The sequence below is a fragment of the Ruditapes philippinarum genome, unplaced genomic scaffold (genome assembly GCF_026571515.1).
Source record: "Ruditapes philippinarum isolate M1 unplaced genomic scaffold, ASM2657151v2 ctg1540_1_1_1_1, whole genome shotgun sequence".
Taxonomy (NCBI): domain Eukaryota; kingdom Metazoa; phylum Mollusca; class Bivalvia; order Venerida; family Veneridae; genus Ruditapes; species Ruditapes philippinarum.
The window spans coordinates 1-22,375 of record NW_026858447.1 but is presented as its reverse complement, the minus strand read 5'-3'; the positions used below and the strand labels follow the sequence as shown (position 1 = coordinate 22,375).

Sequence of the window (22,375 nt, the reverse complement as noted above, 5' to 3'; positions counted from 1 at the left end):
ACTAGCGTTTTTACTTTATTCAGAATTTGTTTTACGCCGGAGTTTTATGAAAGCCTATTAACACACTCACAAAGGCTTTCATGAAGCAACTAAAGGTAACAATTTGCCTTATACGTGGGTTTGAACCCGTGCAGTAGGTAATCCTGGGATTACTATCCCGACACATGAACCACGCAGTCATGTGCATAGATCTCAACTTTGTGTTTTAATTGGTGGACGAAAACCGCACAAGTCCCATTATAAAAAGCACAAACGGGCACATAAGTAGTACAACCATCCTTCCGTAAGCTTCCTTCCGTAATGAACTAAGTAATTTTTAACATTAACATAAAGTGGTCCTGAACAAGTTCTAATTTTGGTACCTTTTTGATCATTTTTCAGTATCATATATAACAAACTATTGATTGTTTTGTGTACAAGGTTAAACACCAGAGTACATGTTACTTCATGGAACAATAACCTGTCATTTCCATTGCTACCAACTTTTTATATTTTTTCTCAGATGTAATATTAGTTTTGATAAAAAAACAAAGATACATTGCTGGATCAATGTTACATTAAATGTGGTGTTAAATGGTTTGTGAATAACATTTTAAGATATTCAACAGTTTATGGTGTATATTGTTTGCTACGCAAAAGTGTTTTCCGAAGCATAGTTTAAGCGCCCTTTTCACGCAGGTTTTCATGGGTTATCATTTTCATTGGGTTTCATTGCGTTCGCTGAGCGCCGCCTTTCCTTGTTGATCTTGTTTATCATATTTCATGGAATGACACAAAAATCTCACGTTGAAGGTTCACTTATTGAACTTTTATGCGAGTGTTTCATATTTCAAATTGATTGCTGCTGAAGCTGGTGCTAGGGAACGTGGGTAGCAGCTTGCTATTACCACTACCGTTCATAAATTGTCTCCATCAAACCGAGCCTGCAATATATTCAATTGTGCTGTTTCGTGCATTCTTTAAAGATATACTATGCTCAAATGTGATATTTGAAAATATTGATAATTGCAACATAGTATTTTGCTATTATAAAATGAACATGTTTTGACTTCTCACAAAGTAGAAATGTAATGCTTTAAATCCTATACAATATAAGGGACACACTGAATATAAAGTGTAATTAAAAAAACTTGCAGATTCTTTAAAAAAACGACCAGCTTTACTTGAAGTGATATAAAGTGGAAAATCAAGATACATGAAAATGTAACACATTCACAAAACAATAACGAACATTCTAAAAACAGCACCTCCCCATAGAATAGTAATTTTAAAGATGAATTTCGAAATAATATAAATCTAGATAGAGTATATACACTGAATTCTCAGTTACACAATTATCCTCACTCCCAGGATACCATAGAACATATAACGACAGAAATTTATAACATTTTTCATGATTCGCAAGTGCATCCTTCCCGAAAAAAAGTAATATATACATTCCAGAAATAGCTATACTAATAAATCTTGATTCGGTCCGAAATGCTTTAAAGCTCGAAATAATTATCACGATTCTAAAGCAAATTATCTGTCAAATCGTACGGATATAAATAAAACAAGAATGCCAACGATGCCAGCAAACAATATAATAGAACAATGGATTTTTACATAAAAAGGGAAAAACAAAATAACGCAACGAAATTGAAAAATTTAAGTGAAAAATAAATCCCTTAAAATACTTGAAAGTTCTTAATAATCTTAAATCCAAACCTAAAATTAATACGACTCCTAATGTAACTGAATTTTATGATCATTTTGAAAATTTGAAAAGAAGCACAGTACCCGAAGAAAATATTTTTGAAGAAAATGGCTTAAACACAATAATGTAAGAACCATTTTAGAATTCCCAAATAACATAATCAGAAATACTAATTTGAATAATGGTAAAGCACCTAGTCCCTCCGATAACATTAGAAATGAGTATATTAAAAGTACGAAAGATATATTCTCACCAATCAATCTAAAACTTTTAAAAATTGTGTCCTAGACACTTGTTTTATCCCAAGAGCAAGGCTTGAAGGAATTATAATTCCAATTTACAAAAATAAAGGCCCGTCATACGACCCAAATAACTATCGACAAATCACCATTCTTAGCTGCTTTGGTAAATTATTTACATCAGTTCTAAACAACAGGTTAACAAAATATCTCGAAATTACTAATAGTCTACTATGATTCATTTCATAGTTCTCACAAATATTACTCGACTTCTTTATGACGTAGTCTTAAGATAAAAAAAGTCATAGAAAATACAGTAAACATGGATTTTATTGTTTTTTTGTGTCAATTTATAGAGATTGTTTATACGTATGTATTACTGCGGTAATACGTTTAGCTGTGGTAATAAGTACACTGTTTGTTTGTTTGAATAAACTTATATTTTAAAAATGGTAATAGATAGTATAACGTTTTACGGACTCTATGTGGTATGATTATTTATATCAACAATCCCTAGGCTATACTTGAAAAATATATCAAACGAATGAATATTGTAATACCCCATATTACCCTTTTTACCAACTTATTAGGGTTTGCAATCCACAAGTTGGAATGTTATTTCTCTCTTCGAAAAGGTTAAAATTATATTTGCAATATGTAATTTATTTTGTTATATGTGCGAACATTATCTTATTGATGTACTTAACAAACTCTTTAGACATTACGTAACAATCATTCTGACAGTTCATTACTTCTTTACTGGAAATAACAAACAATAACAACTTATGTTAAAGCTCTTAAGATGTTTCTTGAAACTGATTAAGTAAAGGATGCAAATCGATAATTTCTAGAGAAGCAACCATGTGAAATACATTACCTGACGAGTTTAATGATTACTTGTTGTTGAATCGAAATTCTCAGGTTACCAGAAACTCTAATGAGACTTAGAGTAATGTATTGATTGAACTTTATTGAGTCTTTAAAAAATAATGAAGTTGATTGTCCGACTGAAGGCCCTTCCGTAAGTTAGTGAACATATATAAATATATGAATAAATATATCGGTTGAAAGAACATAATCACAATACACTTTAATGGACGTTACAGATGAATACAGTACAAAGGCCGGAAACACTTATGAAATGAGAGGTATGGCAGTGGCTTGCAAATTACCACTACCATTCATGAGCAGGAGCGTACAACATAATTTTTATTGTCGTTTTGGAAGTCTTCTATGAATTTCACTTTTCTCTGTTTTAATGTTATTAATATCATTTTGATACGGAGAAGTAAATTCATTGAATTTCGTATAATTTCTCAACGAAACAAAATGAATCTTTATATACTATTCGTCTCTACCAAGACACACATTGATTGATATTTATTGCTACAGTCCTATTTTATTCATACATACATGCATGTATGATACATGAAGCGATATTTTATACAATAATCAAGCTTTAGCCGGTACTAATGGGCAAGGAACGGTATTATGCAGTTACCAAATCAAACCTATCCCGCAATTTCTGTTTTGTATGTTCTTTAAAATTAATAATGTACATTATCTATACGTATTTCAAATTAGTATACAATAAAATTAATCATTTGGGTATTTTTTATAAATTATAACTTGTCAAAAAACACAAAACAATATTGAGGAAGTTGTAAGCGATTAAGTGTGAACATTCATACGATAAATAAAACAATTTTGTTCTTAATTTTAAAGAAATGAGTAAATGATAAAAAGATTAACAAGCATAACACAAATAATACAATCTTTACAATCTAATTACATATACAAATATGTACCTTGGTGTCTCCTAACTCCTCTTTGCTTAATGTTGCAGTACTACGCAGCAAACAGCCAATAAATGTTGACAACATGGAAACAGACATGTTCTTAAGAACGCCTTATCTAATCATTAAAAATCACACCAATTTGCCTGGTTGAAAATTGTTGCACATAAAAAGCACATGAAGCTCAAATAATCATAAGTTAACATTATGTAAATGGTTTTCTTTATAAAGCTATTTTATCATTCTGCCACTTGGCATAGGAAGGAAATTCCGATGCTGATTTAATAGCTGTAATAATGACTTGAATTAATCAATGACATTTCTGACGGGCGACCTTTTGCAATAAACTGTGTATGTTTTTATAAATAATTACTTGAAAAGATATCATAATTCATAAACAAATTTATCAAGTGTTGACAGTTTGATCTTAGCAAATATTAATGGGTTATTTCGATGCAATGTAGTCAAACCTTTTAAATATGTCTCCTGGGAAGATACCTTTAAAAAGCTACCCGAAAGAGGTCTTGAAACTTTCTTGAAAAATTAATGAAAGATGTCTAAGACTAACGGTGATATTTTTACTATTTAAGGCAATAGTATCACCCATTTCTCTTAATTATGCTGTCCAAAGCTTTTCTAAAGATCTGATACTTTTTAGGTTATGAACATTCTAATGCAAACCATTTTATAGACCTGGAGAGAAATCAATGGTATTGCAACTGATAATGTAATAAAATCGTCTAATTATTATCAATAATTGCCAGTCAAAATTTTAAAACTCATAAAAGAAATGTAATTATTGTATGGCGTATTTATCTTCACTTATGTCACTCATTCCGATGAATTTGTTTGTGTTTTTGTTTTGTCTTTGATATGGAATCAACAATTTAATAATAAACGTATGTATATTCACGATTGAGAAAGGGAACCGGTAGGTATTTGTGTTACTAATATGTACAGAATATCCGAATGCACAGTCATTAAGGAATGTCACAATTTGTATGAAATCAGGTTCAAAATTCCTAAATGAGAAGAATTGTCATTTGTCATGCTGTCCATTTCAAGAAATGTTATCGTAATCTAATAATTTTAGATAGACAATATTTAATTGATTCACTATTTGTTGTTTTTTTTTTGTTGTTTTTAATTTTTTGCATTTAAAGAAGTTCAACTCGTTTCTTCAACTTTTCAATATTGTGAAAAACGCAAATGTTTAGGTTGTTAAACGGGCATGTTTACGATTTAATTTCCTTTAAGGAATGTGTATTTCACTATGGGATAACAAAGAGTGGAACTGAAAAAAATATTTATGAGGGGATTACATGTGGGTTACCAAACAGAATTATTAAATCTCTATATTATTACAGGATGTAAACGATGCTTATTTTTATCATTGTATTTCATATTTTCTGCTTTAAAATGTTATCATCGGATAACATAACCTATGCAAAACAGTTATAGCAAGGTTATTGAACTTTTCAGAAGAATCGTGAACGTTGAATTAGATTTATCCAATATCGTTGGACGAAATAAGATGGACGGTGACATATTGTTTGTATTGCATATTTGTGATTGAAAATGAATGGTTAAATGATAGTTATAATTCAAAACCATGGGCAAGAGAAAAATGAATATGCAATGTCGGTATTGAATATTTACTAACGAAATGCCTTTAAGAAACTTTAAATAAATAACGTTAGATGCGATTGCCGTGTATGGCGTTTTATCTTGCACAATTACAGCGGATATCTTTTATGCATAACAATAGAAAAGAAAGTGATACCCGATTTTAGAGTGTGTATGTTATTTTAAAAAAAATTATATAATGCATAATGTTAAGTAGCATTTCGATCATTATTGTACTGTTTGTTTACAATAAAACAATCACTATATAGCTGGACAATATCAGCGCAGAAACATATATATTGTTCAACACACAAAGGAAATGCCGTTCTTTTCAAAATCGGAACATTGCCGGAAACATTGCAAAGTTGATTTCAAATGATTTTTGCTTTCCTATGTTTATATCGTTTAAAAAGTAATTATTTCGTCGACAGTATGATGTCAATTAATAAATACATTACATACACATTATAGTTTAAATAACGTATAATTATGTACTTTTTAAAGCCAACACCAAAACACGTAAATTGGAGAGCGTTCTTTGAAGTCTTCACTTGTAAATTTTCATGTTAATGGCCATAGAGATATAAACATAACGATTTACAGCTGCATCCTCAATAACATTTATTAGTCTATGAGAAACAGTGTTAATCATATACACCAGAGTATGTTACATACATAATACTTATTTCATGTGGAAGCTAAACTTGTAGTTCATTCTTATTTTTTCATTTCCTTTTCTCAGTTTTGTTACTCTGGTTTATATTTTAGCAAGGCAGATAGTTGTTTTCCATTTTCTTTATAGTTCCTACAGTTTTGATTAAAATGTCATTGACAGCTCATCAACAAAAGGGTATTTAGAAATTAAATTCTTAAATTTGAAATAATAAGACAGTTAGTGATAAACACCTTGATAACGTTGTATTATAAAAATCATTCCAATTATATATTGCACAGATAATATAAATAAGACTAGAAATTAACTGATATTAAAAACTTACTTTAAATCCTGCTGTTCAAATGACCAGACTATAAACACAACAACTAAAAATCAGAGAACAGATTTATACCAGTTAACAAATGTTATAATCCTTCAGTAAATGACATATTATTGGAAAGTTTAAAATTCAATTAAAATAAATTCTTTGTTGTTTTGTTATAATCGCGTTTCAAAGAGGCGCTATTTTATGAACAGATAACAATTCTGTCAAATACAATAATTTAGAAAAGAACTTTACTAAGAGAATTGAACATTTTTAAAGTTTCCATGGACAAAGTCAAATAAATATGCATGATGGGATTGTTCATGAAACTATGCAATACATTTTCTGGAAGATCCCTTGTGAGACAAAACAAGTTCGATCTGGGACATAATTACAAATGCAAAGCCTTTAAAACCCGGCTTAAACAATGTGATCAATTGTGTACATAGCTAGAAGTCAAATGGATATCCTTAATTATATCTCTTTTTAAATTCGACAATTACAATATTAAATTACTATTCTAAAGAAGGAAGGGTAGGAGTACTTATCTGATAATTGAAAACATACTATACAAATCAATAAAAAATAAAATAAAATAATAAAATGAAATACAGCAATAAAAATCAACAGAAGTAAAAACCTTTAAAGTAAAACATATAACATACCACCCTATTTGTAACCCTGGCAAATGAAGATTTTGCCGCATGGAATATTAACAGTATAACTAAATAGCAGGACATAACTAAATATAACACTATAAATTTAGAAATATCCCTTTTTAAATGCAAATGAACATATGATGATAAATCACTTTATTTCTGTTTAACGTATTTATAAGTTACACTGATTTTCTTTGCTTTCCTAGAGTACTTTAACAACATATGTTTATCTAAATTCAACACATTTTCACCACTGACTGTCTTGCATTCGTTTTGTCTGTTATGCAAATTAATATGTCTGATGAATCATAACGTATAATAACATTTATCAATTGGTTCTATTACAAAATGGCTATCATACTATATAATTAAAGGCAAAACAAACACAATACTATGAGACTGGAAAATAGGAAATAATTTACAAATTGAAGTTCCGAAGAATTATTAAAATATTTTGCATGCTTCTATTGACCATATCAGAATGCCAATTATACTATATAATTAAAGGTAATACAACTACTGTGTATTGTGTGAGATACTTTGTGACAGGAAAATATTAAATGATTCACAAGTTAAATGTGTGTAAAAGCATAATCATACACATTTAATCTGCATTATATATATGGCCATATCACAAACAGTCTTTATTGCTATGAAAAAAAAAAACACATAATAGTATGTAAATAACATAATGATAGGCTTGTGGGTACCAGTTACATCATCCCGATGAAAACACTGTTACCCGAGGCGATAGCCGAGGGATGATATTTTTCCTGTTGGCCACAAGCCTATGTGTTATTTATTTAACTGTCCTAAACAAAGACTGTTATATACTAGTTCAAATACATCTAACTAGAACACAATTGAACCAAGAGTAACAATAGCTGAACTACCCCTATCTTACAAGTGAAGTATTTCTTTTATTCCTATAGCAAATGATGATATCGACCAGTTATAAACAAACAATATGCTGTGTTTGATAATTTCATTTAAAATCAAAATACAAACCCATGTATACCGTTATGATCTGTGAAATCTGATCTTACTCAGAATATTCATCACATGGTTTTTGACCCTGTGAATTTATGATAATATCCTACATCATCTGTCTACCACATATGTCACGTTTCACGGATTAAATTCGTTACATTATTATCTGTTGCATGCTTTAATCCTTTACTTGTTCCATTCTCACAGACTGATAAATATGTGTAAGTATTCCTATGAAATAAATTCCGCTGAAAACGGATGTATAATTTCTGAATTTTCAACCAAAAAATATTTAAGAAGCGAAAAACACTCTGTATGGTGCAAACACTATAATTTCGAGCTGTCATAGTCACTCTGGTGATGCCCAACGAATCCCCTTCGTGGTGAACTTCGGCAAAAAGGTCTGAATCGAGGAAATGTGGCGGTCATTTAATTTATTTTAGAAAATAAAAATGAACGTGACCAGATTTTATAATGTTACAAAGGTAATGAAGGCCATGTAAATGACCGAAACTAGTAGACTCCAATAAAATATTATAAACTTGCCCTGGTGTTGACGTGTATTACTCTTTTATTTGAATTTACCTTGGTTGCTACAAAGTAAGAATAACTCCCAGAGGCCAATGGAAAATTAACATAACAAAAACAGTGAGGGGTCATAATAAGATCTCTTATCATTTATCCTATTTTCTCCAGTTAGTTTAACCATTTCCTTAAATTGCACAATACTTTTACATTATGTATTTTACATTTACTTTTTACAATACCAGAAACAAAACTTGAATACATTACGAGTGAGGTTTGTTAGTCATCTAAATCTATGTCATATATCGTTTAAAAGAAAACTGTTTAGTATCTTAAATATCAAATTAAAACAGACATTAAATGATAGCAACACTGTAATGACAGAAAATGCTTCAATAAACGATTCGACCTTTCACCATAGCCTGACATTGAAATGACAATATAAAAAATATTCCTTCCAACGACATTTTCTCTAGGAGATCATTTCGTTTTATTGATATCTCGTGCAAAGTGTTGGAAAGCCTGCCAAATAATAGAACAAAACATCGGATAATAGTAATAAACACTATAGCCAGGGCAATGTAAAGACATTATATCATATAATATATTGGTCATATAATACCATATGAATAAAATGTTATACGATTTAGAATTCAAAATGCATTGGGAATTGTTTTCTAAAAGTTCAGAAAACTTGTAACAAGACAGGACAAGCATTTCTTAGAATATAATATCTAAGAAAAATGCAGGTAAACATAATGGTATTTATATCCATACCTAAGTTGAAGATAAGGAAGTCAAAAACAACAACAACAAATATGTAATTGCCACTGATTTTTATTTTAGACATATATTAGAAAACCATAGAAGGATTTTTTGGTCAACTATTTTAAGTGACATATCATTTTTTCTGCTTTGATTTAGATATTCTAAAAGCACGTTACAATACCGTGATAAATTTTATATATTATTTTTTTTGAAATGTTTTGTTCCTTGACAACTATTATATATATTAAAATAAGTTTAAAAACGAACACTTGCTATGCAATCAAGTTTTATTGAAAACAATATAAATTTTAACACTTTCGCAAACATTAACAAATATGAAGGTACGAAGTGGTAGTTACAGACTGATTAAGTTAAAACCTTATCTGCTTTCTGTCAGACAGTATTACATTAACAATAAAATATGATAAACAAGATCAACAAGGAAAGGCGGCGTTCAATGAACAAGTTTCTTTATATGATGGCAAGACAGTGAGTTGTGAAAATTTGTTGTATTAGGGGGATATGCTGGGAGATGATTAATTTATGGGAATAAGTAATGTTCCAATGATATCACTGTTCTTTGCCGTTTGAAAATGACTCATCCAAATAGAATAAGTAACAGTTTTCATTAAGGACAACAGTCACACAAAATATAATATAGATGCCTATACATTTTTTTTGTTCAAAAACTAATGTTTATACAACATCTGGAAGAAAATCCAGTGCTTTCTGTTTGATTTCTCTCCACTGACTTTAATTTTCTGTCGCTCATAATTCTTTTTTTATTTGTTTAATACAATTAAAAAGTAACATAAAACCATGCTATGCAGAACTTAAACTTAATAATTGAATAAAGTTACTCTTGGCACACACACAAATCAAAAGTATTTATTGTTTCTCAACAAAATATTACTGGAAAATTATTGCATCATTAATATTCTGATTGATTGATTTAGAGGATTATTATGATTTTTATGGTATTCACGTACTAAACGATTTACGATTGTTTTTTCCGAAAACAAGTGAATGATAAGAATATACATTCAATACAATAGTTTAAATTTCATGAATATGTACAAATATTCAATACATTATCATGTATAACTATGGTCCTTGCAATATATAATATATGACATCTCATATATATCATTTTTATACTCATCTGGTACAATATTTGTAGTTTAGAAATTTTATAAACGTTTTTTTTTTCATTATCCATAAATGGTCAATCACCTTTACCATAGTCAATCTTTAGAAATGCACAGCTAATTCTGCGACAGCGATAAAATGTCACTTATTATATTTCAGAAACATTTATGTATATCAAATGAGATGAAACTATTTTTGGTACGCAATAACTTATCTAATAATTATAATAAATATTATATTACCCGACTTCTTTATGACGCAGTTTTAAGAGAAAACAACTCATAGAAAAATACAGCAAACAAATGTACTGAAAAAATAGGTCAAACAATTAAATAGTTTTATACCACATACATGACATATTACTCTCTTTAACCAACTTATAAGGGCTTGCAATCCATTAGTTATAGTGATATTTCTCCCATCGAAAGTTTTCAAACAATAATTTGCAGCATTTACATTTGTAATTTATTTTGTTATATGCGCTAACATCTTATTGATGTATTTAACATACTCTTTAGAGATAACTTAAGAATTATTTTATAACAAAATATCAATCATTCCGGCAGTTCGTTACTTCTTTACTGGCAATAAAAAAACAATAACAACTGACGTTAAAGCTTTTAAGATCTTTCTTGAAACTGATTAAGTAAAGGATGCAAATCGATAATTTCTAGAGAAGCCACCTTGTGAAATACATTACCTGACGATTTTAATGATTACTTGCTGTTGAATAGAAATTCTCAAGTTTCCAAAAACTCCAATGAACCTTAGAGTAATGTATTGATTGGTGTAAAAAATTATCAAAATACTCTCATATCATTCCTTGCAACTACCAATATTAAACTGACTTAGCGTTAAAATAAAGAAAAACGGAATCCAAAAGGATTCCCAAAATAGCAAAATTGAAGATGTTGCAGAATTTATTTTTAGCTCAAGATTACAACGATTTGTGACATAATCATTCCGTATATTGCTAAACCGACGCAAGACCGGCACTGTAAACATAAGTTGAACACGTTTCCTAAATTTTAAATGTGTCTGTTACTTCAGATAAAGAGAACATTTAATAATCACTCGATTACAGAAAAATTAAAAAAAAGATAGTTACGATTAAACTACAACTTTATTTCCATTTAAAATACTTCTTTTAATTCGCCCATTACGAAATTAGATAACTATCCTTACGATAGAAGAAAGATATGGGGCATTTTATCAAATTATTGAAAGAAAAATAATTATACAAAATAAATATAAAACAAAATACAGCAATACAAAACAACAGCAGAAAAAATAAAAATTCATGAATAAAAAGTCACATACCACCCCGTTTATTACTCTTGAGAATGAGGATTTTGTCACAATAAATAATAATAGTATAACTGTATAGAAACTGTATATAAACATAACAGTATGAAATAACAAATATATTTTTTAATTCAAAGGTTCATATGATGAGAACAACTTTATTTCCATTTAAAATACTCATCAGTTGCCCTGATTTTATTTTCCTTCCGAAAGAACTAAAGCAATATACGTTTAATATCACAATACATCAAATCCTTGCCAACCACTTGGCTTGTGTTTTGTTTTGTCTGTTATGCAAATTTATATTTCTGATGATTCATAACGTTTTATAACATTTATGATAAAAGGCAATGATGATAGCAAGTAAGAAAATGATTTACAAATAAAAATTCTGTCATAGCAAAATCATTTAATTTTTTGCATGAGTTTGGTTGTTTTGCTGATTTCTCTTCAAATTACAAAATAATGTTAAAATCTCTTATCATTGACTTGCAATAGATATAACCCTTTTTAATCGGGTTTCAATGGAATCTTTGTATAACTATTTCATTGAATTTGTCAACACTATGTAGTTTATATTGACCTTTTGCAAGTAACAAAACTTGAAAAAATCACTTTTTTTAGATGTGTTAGTCATCTAAATCGTCATCATATACCGTTTATCGCTCAGTAAACTGATGTGTATCTTACATGCCACACTAATACATAAAACTGAAATGATAGCAACACTTTACACACAGAAAATGCATCAAGAAACGATTTGATCTTTCTCAATGCCCTAGCATTGGAATGACAAAAAACATATTTCTTCCAAAGCAATTCCCAAGGATATCATTTTGTTTCCCTGACATCTCGTGCAAAGTGTTGGAAAGCCTGCTATATAATAGAATTTGTCACGAAACATCAGATAATAGTAATAAATGCTAAAGTCATGTAAAGCCATTATATCATCGGTCATAGAATATTATAATTAATAAAGGGTTTAACGATTTAGAATTCAGAATTCATTTAAAAAATTGCTCTTAATTATTGATAATAATTACTACACATATTTAAATAAGTTTAAAAACAAACAGCTGTGGTATGTAATCAAGTTTTATTGAAAACACTATAAATTTATACATCGTGTTTATTTGCCAAAAATAACAAAAACGAAGGTAAGAAATAGAGAAAACCCGGATTCCTAAAGAAAGCCCAACATGGCAAAATTGTAAAATGTTGCAGGCTTGGTTTGTTTAAGTTGTAGTTACAGAATGATTCAAGTCCGATCTAATTAAAAATTACTTGCTTTCTGTCAGACAGTATGTCATTAACTATTTTCTTTATAGGGTGGCAAGACAGTGACTTGTGAAAATTTGTTGTATTTCAGGGGATATGCTGGGAGATGTTTATGTGAGGGAATGACTAATGTTCAAATGGAATCACTGCTCTTTGGAAAGCCAGTTGGAAAGCCACTCATCCAAATAGAATCAGTTAAAATTTTCATTATTGACACCAGTCACACTCAATGTAAAATAGATACCTAAACAACTTTAAACTTTCATGTTCAGAAACTAATCTTTATACAAAAAATGAATAAAAACCCAGCGGATTTTCATTTTCTTGCGCTTTATCTTCTTTTTATTTTGTTTCATACAATAAAATAAGTAAAATAAAACCATGCTATGGAGAAATTAAACTTAATAATTGAATAAATCTGCTCTTGGCATGCACACAAATCAGAAATATTTACTTCTTTCTCAACAAAATATAATTGGGAAATAATTGCATCATTAAAATTCTGTATTATGTAGCGCGTTTTGATTGATTTAGAGGATTATGATGAATTTTATGGTATACATGTATTATAACATGTATAAGATTTAATTATAAAACGATTAAAAAACTTTCTTTACCAAAACAAGTGAAGTATAAACATCAAAACATTCAATACAATAGTTTAAATTTCATGAACAATGCACAAATATTCAATCAACGCAATATATCATCAGTTAGAACTATGGTCCTTGCAATATACATTATATAATATATAACATATTAGGTATATAATTTTCACATCCTTCTGCCTTCTGTATTTGTAGTTTAGACAGTTTTTATATTCTATACTTAACGATCTTCATTATTTATCAATGGTCAATTACCATAATTTAGAGTGAATGCTTTGAAATGAGTATAATGTTACTTTAAACATTTCCTTTTCAGAAACATTTATGTATTTTAAATGAGAGGAACTATATTAGGTACTCAATAAATAATTTATTTCGTGATTCTTATAAAAACTATTCGGCTTTCTTATGACGTAGTTTTAAGATAAAAAAAAACCATAAAAAAATGCAAACATGATTTTATCGGAATTGTTTACGTATGTATGTCTTCAGTTTTATTGTGGTAGTACGTATATTAGTTGTTTGACGTTTCCCGATGGAATAAACTAATTAAATAAAAATGGTTTTAAAAACTGAAAAATATTACGGAGTCTATGGAATATAATGCTTTACATACACTAAGCCTAGTCACAAATGTATTGTCTGATTTTATTGACCTGTCAATAATGAATACATTATAGCACTCATTTAAATATTCGATCCCACTTCGGTTTTGTCCGTTTATTTTACGAGAATTAATATGGAGTATATCACTAACGTTTAGAAAACTCCCACTAACTTAATGAAGGTTCTCGTAACATCCGCAATAGCACAGTCGGTTAAGTAATTACCTAATGTATGAGAGGTCCGAGGTTCGATCCCTTTTTTGACTTTCTTTTTTAGACTTAATCCCTCTTTATTTTAGGTATATTTTAAAAAGAAAATTGTCAAGCGCTTGCAAAATTGTCTACACGGAATGAAACAACTAAGAAACAATGAATTGTCACATTTTGTATTGTATTTTACGGCACTGAAATTACATTAATTGATTATAATCCGAATGAATTTTCAGTATCAATTATATACAAAAATATAGTATTTACAAAAGAGTACAAAACATATTAAAACAGAACAACCATAACTTCAAAAATTTTGAAAATGGTTATGAATAATAAAAAAAAAACATGGACATACACTGTCTCGATCTTACATGATGTAGGACATTTTGATTATATATTTATTATATACCCGTGGTTTACCCTATTGCGCTATAACGGTCACTAATTCATTGAAACTAGATGAATTTAATCACATCTTACTGCGTACCTCTCACGGAATTTACCGAACATTTATCGAATATTAATATAGTCTGTGCATTGACCGTATAATGAGTATGGAATTGACAGGTTAATAAAATCATTCAATATTAAGAAACTAAAAAAAGAATAAATATTGTTATAACAAGATATACTCGTAATTCACTTTTTTTAACAATTTATAAGGGTTTAAAAACCATATTTGGAATGTTATGTCTCTCATCGATAATGTTTCACACATTAATTTTTAAAATGTAATTTATTTTGCAATATGTACGATCATTATCTTATTGATGTATTTAACATACTCTTTAGAGATTACATAAGAATGATCTTATAACAATATATCAATCATTCTGGCAGTTCATTACTTCTTCACTGGAAATAACAAAACAATAACAACTTATGTTAAAGCTTTTTAAATCTTTCTTGAAACTAATTAAGTAAAGGATGCAAATCGAAAATTTCTAAAGAAGACACCTTGTGAGATACATTACTTAATGAGTTTAATGATAACTTGTTGTTGAATCGAAATTCTCAAGTTACCAGAACTTTCTTCTATTTAATGAGATCAATCTACCTACAACGTTAAATATTGATACCTCTTATGGTTTGAAAGTTATGTCCGGGAAAATGTTCATAGTGTTAATGATCAACAAAGGGCAATAACTCCAAAATTAGACAAGGCAAAGTTATGGTTCTTTTGCATTGCACTTCTTCCCAATGAGATCTATCTACTTACATAGTTTCATGTTGATATATCTAATAGTTTTAGAGATATGACCCCCCATAATGTTCAAAGTGTACAAATGAACAAAGGGCAATAACTCCAAAATTAGGCAAGGCAGATTTATGGTTCATTTGCACTGCACCTTTACCCAATGGTATCTATCTACCTACAAAGTTTCATGTTGATATCTCTTAAAGTTTTAGAGTGACGTCCCGGAAATTGTTCAAAGTGTAAAAATAAACAAAGGGCAATAACTCCAAAATTAGGCAAGGCAGATTTATAGTTCTTTTGCACTGCACGTTGACTCAATGAGATCTATCTACCTACATAGTTTCATGTTGATATCTTTTGTCGTTTTGTCCCGGACAAGAATAGCGGACGGACGGACGGACAAAGCGGCGACTTTATGCTCATCTTCCGGGGTACATACAAAATATTTTAAAGCAGAAATTAACGTTTATTGGTCTATAAATGAAAGCCTTATTTTAAAAATATCAACTAACCATGAAATAGTTAAATATGAAAGTTGTTGGCAAGTTTGAGATACATGGACCGATTTTACATAATAATTATATTCTTATACTTAGCAGACAATAACATTTTCAAGAACAAAATGTTATTGTTCATCGTTTTAATGTTTATACTAAATCGTTTAGAAATTAATCTCAACACTACTTTTTGTAAGCTATATTTTATAAAAAATATTCAAATGATTCATTTTTAATGCACTTATCAATATTCGAAATACGTATGGAACAAATGTGCCCGATCCATTTTAAAGTACTACGAACAGAAAATTGAAACGTTACGGATAGTTTGATGCATTGTTCATGGTCTGGTATTAACCGTTATGCTGCATGATATCATTCTGGATACTAGCACGGTTCTGCAGATTTAAAACCGAGTAACTAATGAAATGATCTATATCGCACAGTTATAGCAATGTACTACTATCTTAAATTTAAAAGATACAAATATGTACTTGGGTCCTCATCTCCTCTTGAGTCTTAATGATGCTAGCACTAACAGTCCAGAATTCTTGACAACAATGAAACAGACATTTTCTTAAGAACGCCTTAACTATATCATTAAAATCACACCAATTGGATGGAAATTGTTGCACATAAAAACGCACATGAAGCTCAAATAATCATAAGTTAACATTGTGTTACTTGTGTTCTTTCTAAAGCCATATTAACATTCTGCTACTTGGCATAAGAAGGAAATTCCGATGCTGATTTAATCGCTGTAATATTGACTTGAATTAATCAATGACATTTCTGACGGGAGACCTTTTGCAATAAATTGTTGCATTTTTACAAATAATTACTGGAAAAGATATCATAATTCATAAATGAATTTATTTAGCGTTTGACAGATTGATCTCATAAAATATTATTGGGATGTATCAATGCATTGTCATGAAAAATTAGTCTCAGATATCGGGGCAATTTTTTTAATGGAAATCGTACATTAAAAAAGAAGCTTTTGCAGAAAAGGTTTACATGAGGAATTGTCTCAGGGATGAATGAAATGGAATGGACTAATTAACATTTGCTTTAAATTTTATGTTACATGTTCAATCACATGCCTGAAGTCTCAGTCATTGAGTTTTCAACATTTTAAATTTTGATTTGGCGTTTGGAGCGTTTTTTTAGGGATTCCGTTTTTCTCTATTTTATAGCTGTTCTTCAATAAATATTTCGTTAACTAAAAGAAACTGTTAAATGAGTGCACGAATTAATTTACTGATTTATTTAATATTGCCAAAAAATTCATATAAAAAGTGTATAACACAGTGCGCTTTACAACGGAACATTGTTTTGAATAATGCTTCGGGGCAAAATTTTAACTTTTTGCAATGATATGTTCTTAAGAAATTACACAAGTGGGAATAAAATAAATCAACACAAACTTATTTAACTTATTAATTTCTAGGAAAGGTAAAATAGCAACCTTTTAAAAAAAAAGCCACAACTATATCGCCGCGACTGTCTCTGCATAAAAATCCAGTTTTTGAATATCAATTGTCTCTCTAGAAAATACAACATTTTTAATAAAGAGAAAACAGACTCAAACAGCTAAATTGAAACTGTTCACAACATCTTCTCCTAAACATTTGATAGAAAGTTTGATAAAAAATATTAAGCTTTTAATAATTTTCTGTACAAGAACATTTGATGATAGATGGATAAAGTCTGATTTAGCTTGTAGTAGTTTGCATTTTTAATGCGTATTTAAATTAAATTCCTTTTGTTTTTACTTACGATACTTTCAGTTATTGTTATTTCATGGGCGCAGCCATTTTGTCGATTATGCCGAAGTTAACCTGGTACGGCTTTATTCATTGGTTATATCTTTCCATTTTTATCCAATGTTTAATTGTTTACTTGGTCATGTGATTTTTGCACTTGTATTCACTATATAAACTCGTGCATTTCTTTATTTTGCTAGCTAGGTGTATCGGCCTACCGGTACTCCTTCGAAGCCTTAGTGCTTCAACTTTAATTTGAGAATATATTTCTCTTCATTTTATTTGTGCTTATTGCAAAATAAATAGATATATTATTGTTTAAATATCGTAGGGCAATATAATAATTCTTTCAATAAACTTATAAAATTATCGTAATCCTAATTAGAAAACATAGGTTCTATATATCTATATAATTATACATAATTGATTCATTCACACAATTAAATTTATAGTTTGAATTTAAAAACTTGATGTTGTTCGTTTGTACAAAACTATACGGCCAAAATTATTTAGAAAATATTCTATGTGATAAATCTTCACGTACGAAATATACAAAGTAGAGCCTGGTACAAGCTGTTAAGTTTCCTTTGTAATTGTAAATAACGTAAATTACGTGAACTATCCGATTTTATAACATCATAAATTCCCTATGTCCATTTATTTTCAAGTCAGAAAAACACAAGGAGTGTGCTATTATTTTCGCGGAATTTATGATATTTGTTGACAGTTTATAATCCTGCAGACATTTTGTGTAAAATAACATGCTTCTGGCAAATTCAGATCGCACGTTTATTTTCATAAGATATTTTTGAAAGGAAGTAATATTGTAAGTTAGTTTAAACATTAACAGAGTTATCTTACATCAAAGTGTCTTCTATGTAGATTACATAACTATCTCTTTTGTATGTTATCGTCTTATATTGTGGACAGTTCCTTATATTATAAGTTAGCTTTAACCTTAACAGTGGAATCTTATAATCAAAGTTTCTGCTTATGTCGTTTATAACGATATCGCTTGTTCCTGCAAATATCCTTAAAAGTTCTACTTACACTGTTATACAAAATATAGCAAATTGGGTATTATTGAAAGTGTTGTATATCCTAAAACAATATAGCTTTTTGAACTTTTTGAAAACACAGCTAAAAAATACCGTTCTTTGAATTATCAAATGTTAGAAAGGTTGCGAGGTTAATTTCCTTAAGGTTGTGATTATATATGCTTTATATCGTTTGGAGGACTGATCATTTTGCAATCGTTTCTATGTGTATAAACTAATATATAGCGTAAACATTATATGATAAATAACGAATGAATAATTATATGTACGTTTGAACGTCATGATCAAAACACGTAACTCAGAGAATGTTCTTTGAATAGTTCACTTGTAACTCTTCACGTTAATGACAAAAGAAAACATAAAAATGTGCAGGTGTACACTTTCCTAATATAACATTTATGAGTCTCTGAGAAACAGTTTAAATTATACAACAACATTTTTTTCTTTTATATATTGAAAAAATATTTTATGTTTTAGCTTTACTTTTTACATGCTTTCTATTTTTTATCACTTATGTGTTGAAAAATACACTGGTATTTAAAATACGTATTATACAATTTTGAAATAATAAGTATTAATTATGTTGTTTTGCATTTGAGCTACGGTGTAGCTCATTTCAATTTTTATTGTTTCGGTCATGTTGATTAAACCAATAATTAAATTATACTTGAAAATAACTCTTCACTGTTCAAACACAGCAATTACAAAACAGAGTATGTTAATACCAATAAACAAGCGTGATTATAAATACACTGTTTTTCTTGGAGTTGATGAAATAATTTTGTTTGGGAAACACAAAATTGTGAACAATAGGTCACCGCATTTTAAAAAGAATAGATTTAAAAAACCAAAGTCAAACACTCTTTAAGCATGGCTGCATTGTTCGTTAAGCTAGGATTTAATAGCAATTTTTGGAAAGGGGAAATACATCATAGTCATAGCTAGTTCGGTATATGTGATAATTACATAGTACAATGCGTTTAGCAATCTTTAACACTTTAGTACGTGGATACATTTTGACATAAAATGCATATCTGTTCTTATACCCTTTAAAATTTCAACATAATAGGTAGAAGAATAGCAGGAAATCCTATCCGATTATTGCAAACAACAACAACGCAAAACAAAATCAATAAAAACAACAGCAATTAAAAAGACATGCATGAATTAAAAATAAAACCACATACCACCCTATTTGTAACTCTGTAGTGTGAAGATTTTGTCACAAGGAATAATAACAGAAAAACTATACAGCAGCGCATGGCTATATAGAACCGTATTTGATTAAAAATATCTTGTTTAAATTCCAATGTTTATATTATGAGAACACCTTGTGTCTGTCAAACATACTTTTCAGTTACACCGATTTTATTTACGTTATAATAGTACTTTAGCAAAATATCTAAATCCAACCAGTTTCACTACGCTATCTTGATATTCGATTTGTCTGTTATGCAAATGCATATTTCTGATGAATCATAACGTATAATAACAAGAACACGTATCAGTTGGATCTCTTACATATAGCGCTGAACAATACTACATTAAAACGCAATCACAACACTGTATTTTGATAGAGTACGGTTTCCAATAGGAAATTGTTTACAAATTAAATGTGTTTATTATATCACAATCATTAAAACTTTATTAACATATTCTCATTGACCACATAAAGAACGTCCTTTATTATTCATTTCAATTCATATGAGGTAAACTATTATTAATTTAATAAGATGATGTTAAGATCTCTTATCATTGGCTTTCTATAGGTATTACCCTATGTAATGTGGGTTGAAAGGAGCGTTAGTTTGGTTTGATCATATCTATTTTTCTATCTTAAGTTACCACTATGATCTCTATAGTGACGTTTTGCAAGACGAGGTTCACAAAGAACGTTTATTCGGAATCTTAAATATCTGATTTATACATAAAAACATGAAACGAATACAACGTCTTACATACTGAAATGATGATGCAATAAACGATAATACACTTAAAAGCCTATACTGAATACCAATGAAAACTTTCCCTTCCAAGTATATTTTCCCCAGAAAATGCGACAACATAGTAATAGAAAAGACGTACTATTATAGAATTTTAAACAATGAGAAAACTGAATATTGCAAAAACATTTGTCTTGTCAATGTTAACTCCGTTTATTATCAGTTATCAAAGGGTGTAACCATTTATATTTTACATACAGTTTCAAACAATTGTATACTTATATTGCAAACATTTCTGAAAATATAATATTTAAGAATATTGCAAGTAAATTATTATCAAAAAATAAAGTAACGTTATGCTAGATAAAGAAGTCAACAAAATAACAAATACAGCTTGCTTATCCCTAATTTTGTTATAAACATGAATTTGAATTTTCTGGCTGGGGATATGTTTGAATGAGTTGAGTTTCAATAATAACTAGCTCTTGGCAGTTGGAAAGTGACTTATTTCAATAAAATATAGTTACGGTTTTCATGAATGAAAATGGTCCCACGTGTTTTTACACACGTATGAAATGCAAGTGTTATCTAAACAACTTAAAGCGTGAAATCAGGAAGAAATCAAGTGTTTTCTCTTTGTTTCTTTGATATTGTTTTTTGTTTCAAATATTTTTCTTTTTTAATTTAATTCATACAAGAATAATCAGTACACTTTAAAAAGTAACTTAAACTTAATAATGGAATAAATCTACACTTGGCATACACACAAATCAAGAGTATTTATTGTTTCTCAAACAATATTATGTGAAATAAATGCACCATCAAAATGATGTATTATTTAGTTTTGATTGATTTAAAGCATTGTGATGACTTTTATGGTATACATGTATTATAAGTTTTAATTATGAAATTATACTATAAAGATTTTAAAGATTTTAGAAAAAAATCTATGCCATAACAAATGAATCGCCTACGTCAATACGTTCAATACAGTAGTTTCAATTTAATTAACTAATAAACGAAGTACAAATATTCAGTTAACTCGGTATCTCAAAAACTGGCATTGTGCATTTGCATGAGAAATAAAGATAATATGATATATACATTTTTCATTGTATACCTTTCTTTGCTGACTTTTATTGAAACTTAATTGTATAGATCTCAATTTGCACAAGTGTGGTATGTTGCATTGCTCTAGAAATGTTCTTTACTGAGATCTTTTATATTAAGCAAAGGGTCAGTGACAATGGTTCAAAGTTGACCTATACTAAAACCTGTGTAGAAAAATCTTTTCACCGTCTCAGTTCCAGTAGTTACGACTTGTTTTACAAAATGAATGACTTTTAACTTTCGAATTGTACACTTGTGATTTTGTACTCTGTTTATAAATACAGGAATAGTAACACCGGATTAAGAATTGACTGCGACATTATCTCATTGACCTTCTTTTCCTACAAACGTCTTTAACCAATTGAC

At 29.1% G+C, this 22,375-nt stretch overlaps 1 protein-coding gene across 2 annotated transcripts in view; it reads right to left on the bottom strand.

Moving 5' to 3' along the window:
• LOC132753192 (CCN family member 2-like) overlaps window positions 1-20,395 on the bottom strand; it is a 107,858-nt gene extending 87,463 nt beyond the window's left edge. The window contains exon 1 of one of the 2 annotated variants that reach the window (XM_060743630.1): window positions 20,144-20,395. In XM_060743630.1, coding sequence (XP_060599613.1) covers window positions 20,144-20,218 — 75 coding nt within the window. In that variant the 5' untranslated portion in view covers window positions 20,219-20,395. Of the gene's footprint in view, window positions 1-7,002; window positions 7,090-20,143 lie in introns of those variants that run through there. The other variant, XM_060743635.1, reaches the window with a different exon arrangement.
• Window positions 20,396-22,375: the final 1,980 nt, after the last annotated feature.